Consider the following 8,763-nt stretch of genomic DNA (forward strand, 5'->3'; position numbering starts at 1 on the left):
CATAAATGCATGTTTTGTTTTTGGTCCAGTAACGAAACATGACCTCAACTTGGTAGAGATACTAAACATTCACTACAGCATTAAAGGCAGGCAAAGAAAGCCCATTTATCACTTTATTTAACAGCCTTTACATTCCTGAACCCACACTGTCATATCATTTTATCACACTGTTTTTTTATACTGGACTTAACAGAGGGTTAGATAACAAGAAAAATGTCTGTACAACAATTGCTACAGTCACATGGTTAGCTTAGCATTAAAGAATAGAAACAGTACCAGGATCACTTAAGCTGGCAAATTATGTTCTATAAAGACTGTTTAATCGTAATCAGGTAAGTAAGAACGTTTTATCTGGTGATATAAACAGCAAAATACCAGAAGAGTGCTTAAAAAAATAGATGAATACCCCCATTACCTGCAGCCAGTTTGAAGTTTGAGTTTGATTTCGTCTGCAAGAGTAGCTAATTTCAGCTGGTTAGTAAATGTAAGCACCACACAGGTTTTCCTGTTGTTCATATTCTGAGAGATTCACATGAAGCTCCCTCTGTGCTGGATTGTTTCTTGGTCAGACTTGCTGGTCTCCAGTGAAGTGACTGATAGCCAACTAGCTGCAAAACTTTTCCAATCGTGCCAAAGCCAGGTAAGATATACAAGTTGTGTTTGTCTACTCCACATTTACAGTGCAGCTAAGATACCTGTGCTAAAACAAAATTGAAAAGGGTAGCTGCTAATACACACCTCCTTTATTCTTTAATAGGCCTCATTTTAAATTATAACATTGGTGCAGAGTCAAAGGTAATGGGATTAAAAATAAAATCACTACTGAAATCAAACAAACTGCTACACAGAAGTTACACATACAGTTGCTATAAGGAAGGAAAAAGTACACCTGTCAGCTCGAAGGTTTTGCATATCAGGTTTTAACAACAACAAGTACATCCCATGATTCAGTAGCATATAGAACCAACTTTAGCAGCCGCAACCTATTAAAAGTAATCACTTTCTGTGTCCCTTTATAAGTCCCTCTCTCCATTGTGGAGGAATTTTATTCCACTCCACTCCACAGGTTTAAAGGTCATACTTGATCAGTCTTTTTCGAATTGTACTCCCATGAAGTGTAACATTTAACCGAGGCCTGTAGAATCTGAGATGCAGCTCTTGGATGTTTTGCAGTTTCTCTGATTATTGGATCTTCTGTATGTTGGGGTGAATTTGCTGGGATGTCCATTCCGGGATGACTAGCAGCTGGCTTGAATGTTTTCTACCTCACTGTAAAATGAAGGACTTCAAATTGTTGGTAAATGACCTCACGACCCTTTCCAGATTGATGGAAAATAAAAACGGTGTCTCTAAGATCACTGTTTGTCATTGTGCCAACACACACCTGAATGCTTCAGAGCAGCAAACACCCGAAACCTCTACTTTTATAGAGGTGCTCACGTGCGATGATCAGTTAATCAAGTGCATGTGATTAGCAGCACCTGCTGCTTACCTTCCAAGTTTCTGTAGAAACACTAAGGTTTTACTTAGTTTTTCACACACTGCTTCTGCATTTTGGCTTATTTTTTGCCAATTAAATGAGACACAGAATAATATCTCATTGATTTATCATCTATCAAGTCTTCAACTTCAAGACCTGCTAAAGACCAACATTTTTTCAACATTTTTTATCATCTCCTAATAAGAAAAACCTTGGAATTTGAAGAGGGTGTACTTTCTTTGGACCATTTTTATGTGATAGATTTCCAACATATCACACCCATTAAGGCACTTTAAGGAATTCTATTTATTTATGATTTTCTTTTGATCACATAACATATTTGTAAAGCTAAACATTTACTTGTCAGAGAGTAAACATTGCTGGTGTAAACAAACCTTTTACATGTTGCTAAGTAAATTGAAGTCCTGTAAATCAGTTCAGGAACAGGTTTCAATCAGGCGTGGCTGGCATTTGGACCAAAGCCACACCAGAGAATGAGTCAGTCCCACTGACTGGTTACAGCTGCTTAGAAAGCAGTGCAGCAGAGTTAGGTCACCATTCTCACATGAAATAATAACAGATATAATAAATATAATAATTTAAACCACATAACCTTTTTTCTAACTATCACTTAAGAGTAAAATAGTGCAGTTAGGCAGTTAAAGGTACTTTAAAAACTTCAGTAAATCTGAAAAGCATCAAATTTTTGTTTTTTTCGTGTTCAGATATAGAAATCACAGTCAGTTTGATTAAAAAACAATGAAAGCTTAATTATAAATGATAAAAGAATTTAGTGCAGAGCTGTAAAACTCTTTTCATGGTAGAATTTGGACAAATGTGTGTTAAACTTGGGTGCATCCCATTGTCTGCAATGAAGAAGGACTGTCCTGCACTTGCACGTCAAACTGTACCTTTAGGGGAGTGTAAAGTGTTATTGCGGTGTGTCATTTAATCAAAATGACCTCACACTGTAATACATTTGTGCAAAATTAGAAAGTGCGAAAAGTGTTTTTGTGTAATTTCTTTTTCACATTTACATCTTAGAAATGCTTTTCTGCTCGTGTGCCTTAAAGTGTGAAAAAAAAGAAAAATGTCTCAGTACAGCTACCAGCTGTGGTAGTATGTGTGGTGAGCTGGAGTTCCTCTGTAACAAAAGTCTCCACATGACTCCGGGCCATAGATGTCACACTAGCATCACAAGTTCATTAGTTCATTTGTCCACACTTCGATGTGTAAGGTTAATTAATCAGCACGGGGTCATCTTTTGTGCACGTGCAGAGCGTTTCCACACTGTGGGCAGGAGTGATGTGTGTCTTGCATTCCCCGTACCATTAATGGAATGAGACAGAAGCCGCAGATGAGCCTGAAACACAAGCACAGAAAACGCGGATGAAGCTCTGCTCAAGCTGGTGCACGTGAAATACTCCTCCTGTGTGAGTGTTTTGGGCTCTTACCCCGCCATTGCAAGAATGACACACCAGCACCAAGCAGCTGTCCCAGGTACATGTGTGACCTTACTGGTTACAAGATGACTGCAGTGTGGGCAGCGCACCAAACCAGGGGCACCTCTCAGATATTCCACAGCTATGGGAACAGGCTGCGGCTGGCTCACTACTGCTATTGGCTGAGTTTGTCTGCTGTTGCCCCGCGGTGCAGCACCAGCTGCCATTCAGGAGACAGGTGAAGTTATTAGAAGGAGATAAGAACAGGTAAGGTAAATGCTCTTCTGCATATCTTGTTTCCTGATGCCTTTCTATGAGCTTGGCATCAACAAGGTATTTTGATCCAGAGAACTGCAGTTCACTGGATATTTTTGGCCCATTTTATGTAAACCCTAGAGATGGTTGTGTGGAAAAATCCCAGGAGATCAGCTTTTTCTGAAATACTCAGACCAGCCTGTCTGACGAGAATAACCGTGTCACATTCAAAGCAACGAATGCCACCTTTCTTCCCCATTCTGATGCTCCTTTTCAATTTCAGCATGTTATCTTGACCATATCTGCATACCTAAATGCATTTAGTTACCTCCCTGTGATTTTCTGATGAGATACTTGCATTGACAGACAGATAAAAAGGTGTACCTAACAAAGTGGCCAGTAAGTGTAAATAGCAGTAAGGAGATCATGCTTATAGTGAAGATATAGTCTTGATACTTGCCTTGTCGGGAACGTGAGGACGCAGCAGCTGGAGCAGAAGCAGCAGCGCGAGCACGAGAAGCATGCGGATTAACTGTAACACAGAAAAACCAAAAGAAATGCTTAAAGCTAATGTAGCTTTTTAAATATTTACACTTTGACCCTTAAAGCCTGAACCATGAAATAATTGCCAGAAAATTCAAGATTTTTGAAAATATTGTGAACCTTCTGAGAAAAAAAAAAAGAAAAATAAACATATTCATTTACATAGATGAGTTTACTTTGAAATTATATTTGTTACATTTGTTTCTCTCTCTAGTGCTGTTTAGGCTTTTCACGCGGCATCACATAGAAGTCTCAAAAACTCAAAAAACCTCATGGATCAAATATGATACGATAGGCACTCTGGGGTTAAAATACAAACATTTGGTAAGTAGACATACTGACTGCATATGGACTGACGCTCTTACATTGTGAAACCAGGGTGCAGCACATAGAGACTTAACTGAACTTGCTGAGCATGCCTACATGCCTAAATGCCTTGGTTTGCTGCCATGTGATTGGCTGATTTGATATTTCCGTTAATGAGCAGTTGAACAGGTGTACATAACAAAGTCAATATTAAAGGTGCATTAAAGGTCTTTATACTTTGAGTAGTGGGATGGACTATGACTCCAGCGCTTTGGTGGGGAGGCGAGGACACGGCAGTCGGCACAGACAGGACAGGAAAAGGATCTGGCTGAACTGTAACTGTGGTTTAAAAAAAGAAAAAGAAATGTTTACATGTTATTTTGCAGTCACACTAGTGTTTCCTTCCACACTTAAACCCTTTAACAACTTAAAGGGGGCTTTTAGGTAATAATTTAAATAATTTTTTTTTTTTTAAATTTACTTCAGAATGCACTGAAGTGGTTGTCTGGCAGAATAAAAGCATAAATACACTTAATGACAACATTTCTACAAATCAGCCTGGTAAAACTGGTATTTCATGTATACGGTATGCCAAAAACATAAACAGAAAAGGACACATGTTCATATGTAATCTGCCTAGCGTGTACATCCTGTCAGCAATATCTCACAAGCTGACTCAAGAAATGGGGTTAAAGGAAGCGGAAAGATTTTATCTCACCTGCTTCCCTGTAGGCAGGAGGAGGTGTCGGTGGGGATGAGAGAGAGGCGTCATAGGCAGGCGGGGGAGCGTTAAATGCTGCAATGGGCAGAGCAGGAGGTTGGCGACTGGCCTCCTCATATGAAGGGGGGTCCATCCAAACAGGTCAAACAGGATTCTGTCATAAAGAGGAGGAAAACAGAAATGTAGATAAGAGCAAGTTTGAAGTGTGTGTGTTTTCATCACAGATATCATGTAGGTCTGTAAGCAGATATGTTTGTATGTGTCACGGCTGGGGCAGCAGTCGTGTTGTGGATGAATGAGGACCCAAAATGCAAGCAAGCGACTGATGAAGACTGTGAAGTTTATTTACAAAAGTGGCAGGGTGGCAAACAAGCAGTGAGGCATGGCAAATAACTGAAGGAGACCTAAACTGGGATAAACTAAAGAGCAAACCTGAAGTAATATGAAACGGAGAATACGGAGAATACGGAGAATACGGAGAATACGGAGAATACGGGGAATGCAGAGAGACGCAGATGAACACAGAAGTACACAGAGATACACAGACGAGCCGACGACAGGCACAGACTGACACCCACTATATATACACACACAAACAAGGAGACCAGGTAATGACATACAGGTGGGAGCACAGCTGATTCTAATACACAAGACGACCTGAGGATACAAGCGGAACACGATAACAGACACAGACCTTCAGAACAGAACAGGAAATCCAGAACACGAGCCTTCAAAGTAAAACAGGAAACCTACAGACTGTTTTACAATACGAGGACATGACAGAGCACCGAGGACAGACACAGGTAGGGCTGATAAAACACTGAGCTCCCGATTCAACCCTAAACTACTACAAAATCAGAAAAAACACAAGGCACAAAGTGAACTCCAAGGAAACACAAAACGCTAGGTCAAAATGACCCAGGATCATGACAGTATGTTTGATTTGGTAAAGTTTTGCTTTCCAGACAAAACTTCCAAAAGCATTAATGTAAAACTCTTCTTCACAATTACTGAGTCACGTAGCTCCTGCTGTTGATAACATCTGTGCTTTTCCTTCAGTGACAAATCAAATGTTTTTTTTTTTGTTTTTTTTTAAATGTCATCACTTTTAAACAGGTTGTAGTGCTTTTGATCTTCATTCATAAGTCGTCACAATCTTCTAGTATTTGGTGGGAAATAAGCTGACAATGATCTTGTGTTTGGTGAACCCACATTTAAACATCTTAACACATGACTAATGTCACATGCTAGGTTCTTAACATGTGACACAAGTCATGTGAGACTCTTATCAGAATTGTGATAAAAGTATTCGTGGAATCAGTCATGCCCTTTTTCTTTTGCTTCTCTTCTTTTGGGAGTAATTTGTTGGACTGGATTATTGGGAAAGTTACTTACTTACTTAAAGTTGTTTACCTGGTCATAAAGGATCCAAAGGACACTATGTGTGTGAAAACACTATTGACTTAAGCAAAATTACTTGATTTCTAAGTAATTTTTCCTGGATTACATGTCATTTATCTCACTAACAAGAACCAAGGTTCACACATACTGGTGTCCACTCCTTTCCCTCATATTTCCACTCTATTATCACTGTGCTATCCAGTCAGAGTCCGACTTATTTTTGTTAGGCGTCTCTCTCTCCAGTGGCAAGATATAGAAAACTGAAAAATAGACCATGTGAAAGTGTACAATATATACAAAAAGGGCAATCATTTATTGACAAGACAACATGTATTATATGCAGCCTCAGTAATCCGATTAATTAATAAATTGTTACGAAAGACTATTGTTTAAAAAGAAAATGACATGAAATCATGTGTAAGCCTGACATCTCAAAAGTTGAAGCAGTACTTGCACTTTTTGCACTTTGCTACTGACAAACTTTGGTTTGGTACAGCTGACATACAGCAGTGATAATAATGAATGACTGTATCAAACAATGATCCACAGTCACAGGCTCTGTCTCTGTTTAGGACTGAATCAGAGAAACTGGGGAAAAAATGTGAATGAATAAAAACAAAATATGAGGTTTTAAGAATGAAAAAAATAACATTTTATATTTAAAGGATTATATATTTAATTTCTTTTATATACCCTGGGCTTTTCCAGCTTGTATTGCAAATGAAATGCGCTGTGTGTACAGTAGCTTCTTTCCGTTTATCCTGGTGTTAATGTGGGCGCACTGGAAAGAGTCAGTTGTAAGGTAGTTTATGTGGCGGTTTGGCTCTTTGTGTGCCAGGCCAACACGGAGTGTCATATTACTGCTTTTAAGTCTGAAGCTCTGATTCTGCCGTAATAGCTACTTGTATTATCTCTCCTCCTGACTGCTAAACAATGAAAGGCGCTACATATTTTCCAGTCTTTCATTGTTTAGCACTGCTGGTTTAAAGTGACCACGTCAGAACAGTACACACGGTGTAACATGTGATGGCGTAAATCAGTCTTTTACTCATACTTCACATACTTTAGTGTTTTTAATAGTGCCACACACATTAATCTTAGCTATGTTTTAATGTAACTATACAAGCCAGATACATATATATCAGCAGCTTCATCCCTTTTATGGATTATAGAATAAAAACAAATGTAAAATCTAGACTGTTAGTACACATTCAGAAATAGCATGAGTTCAATATAGTTGCACTGTTTTTAAACTGGTGTGAAATATTCACCCTTTTAAACGTGTATTACTCATCGTCCGCCTTTTTATAAAGATGACACCGAATTATTACAGCATGTAAACACAACTCTGACTGGCAAAGATGTATTTTTCTACCCCTATATCAGAGAAAACCGAGCGTATCAGCCATGAAATGCACCCGCTGAGTGCAGTCAAGTCACTCGAGCTCACATGAGACTTCGCTCTTATGTAAACAAGACACATCCGAGTCCCGATACCTGATCCAGACAGGCACAGACCTGCCCCTGCCACATAGACATTTCCAATAACGCCTGCCAACAACCTTATGGCTCATTACCAGCTAATTAAATAGTGTAATGTGTGATATATCGGAGCAGTGGTCTTACCTTGGGCAAATGAGGAAGAACGACTGGCAGGAGGAAACACGTACCATTGCTGATCATGGTCATCACATCACAGCCTGTTAAACCTGTTCTCCCCTGGAATTGGAAACATTTTACGTCTCACAGTGAAAACCAACCCTCTTTACCTGTTTGTCTTATTAGTCACCTCTGCCTGTGCAGAGGTTTTCCTTTCAGGAAGAATGGATTGTACAACTTAATGGCACCCTCATAAACACAGGACATTTAAATTATCAATGCAATTTTTTAAAATCAGTCTATACCTGCTTACTAAGTGGAATCACTATATTTAGACTACTACATCTACAGCAATAAAAAAATCTTTTATAGTATGATTTATTATTAGATACCCAACACAAAGACTAATCATTCTTTATGAGGCAACTATGGAAAGTTTCTTAATAATTGGCAATCATTTATAATATTTCACAATTGTTTATAAAAGTCACCACTCCTCCTTTTTTACCTTATTTTTTCCTTCTCTCTACAAACACCTCCGCATTTAATCATTAGCTATTATTAATCTCCATCTCTCTTACACAGTGTGCCTTTTGTCCTGTCTTCCCCTCCTCACTCCCTCACTCGCAGCAGACCGCTGCCCCTCCCTGAGTCTGGTTCTGCTGCAGGTTTCTTCCTGTTAAAAGGGAGTTTTTATATATGCTCTAAGACAACCGGTGCTTTTTTGGTTTTCTTTTCCTTCTTTCTTTTTTTTCATTTTTTCCCCAAAGTTTTGCAAAGATAGTAACTGGACTGGTTCTTATAAAGCGCTTTTCTACTCCACTGGAGTACTCAAAGTTTTATACAACTGCCTCGTTCAGCCAGGCATGTTTTTCAATGCTTAAGTGTTTTCTCTCCAGAAATTACACATATTCACACTCTGATAGATGCATGAGGGAACAGCTTGGGATTGGTATCTTGCCCAAACACATTTGGCAGCAGCCTGAACTGTTGACACTTGGCAGAATAGATCCATT

The 8,763-nt window shown here is 39.0% G+C and overlaps 1 protein-coding gene across 2 annotated transcripts; it reads right to left on the reverse strand.

Moving 5' to 3' along the window:
• Positions 1-99: 99 nt before the first annotated feature.
• On the reverse strand, positions 100-7,862 carry si:dkeyp-75b4.8 (lipopolysaccharide-induced tumor necrosis factor-alpha factor homolog). 2 transcript variants are annotated; one of them, XM_005460751.4, is made up of 7 exons: positions 5,256-5,568; positions 5,180-5,219; positions 4,745-4,901; positions 4,264-4,365; positions 3,638-3,709; positions 2,935-3,142; positions 100-2,843 (listed from the first exon to the last, which is right to left on the reverse strand). In XM_005460751.4, the coding sequence occupies exons 3-7, from the start codon at positions 4,878-4,880 to the stop codon at positions 2,738-2,740; spliced, it is 624 nt and encodes a 207-aa protein (XP_005460808.1). In that variant the 5' UTR covers positions 4,881-4,901; positions 5,180-5,219; positions 5,256-5,568; the 3' UTR covers positions 100-2,737. The 2 variants fall into 2 exon arrangements, with proteins under 2 accessions (XP_005460808.1, XP_019215655.1); XM_019360110.2 differs by lacking the exons at positions 5,180-5,219; positions 5,256-5,568 and adding an exon at positions 7,775-7,862.
• Positions 7,863-8,763: the final 901 nt, after the last annotated feature.

This window comes from Oreochromis niloticus, linkage group LG6, assembly GCF_001858045.2.
Source record: "Oreochromis niloticus isolate F11D_XX linkage group LG6, O_niloticus_UMD_NMBU, whole genome shotgun sequence".
Lineage (NCBI taxonomy): Eukaryota > Metazoa > Chordata > Actinopteri > Cichliformes > Cichlidae > Oreochromis > Oreochromis niloticus.

Coding starts and splice junctions, on each gene's coding strand:
- si:dkeyp-75b4.8 (XM_019360110.2), bottom strand. CDS start 4,880: ATGGACCCCCCTTCATATGAGGAGGCCAGTCGCCAACCTCCTGCTCTG. Junction 4,366..4,744: donor TCCTGCCTACAGGGAAGCAG/GTGAGATAAAAT, acceptor TTTAAACCACAG/TTACAGTTCAGCCAGATCCT. Junction 3,710..4,263: donor AGTCCATCCCACTACTCAAA/GTATAAAGACCT, acceptor TCTGTGTTACAG/TTAATCCGCATGCTTCTCGT.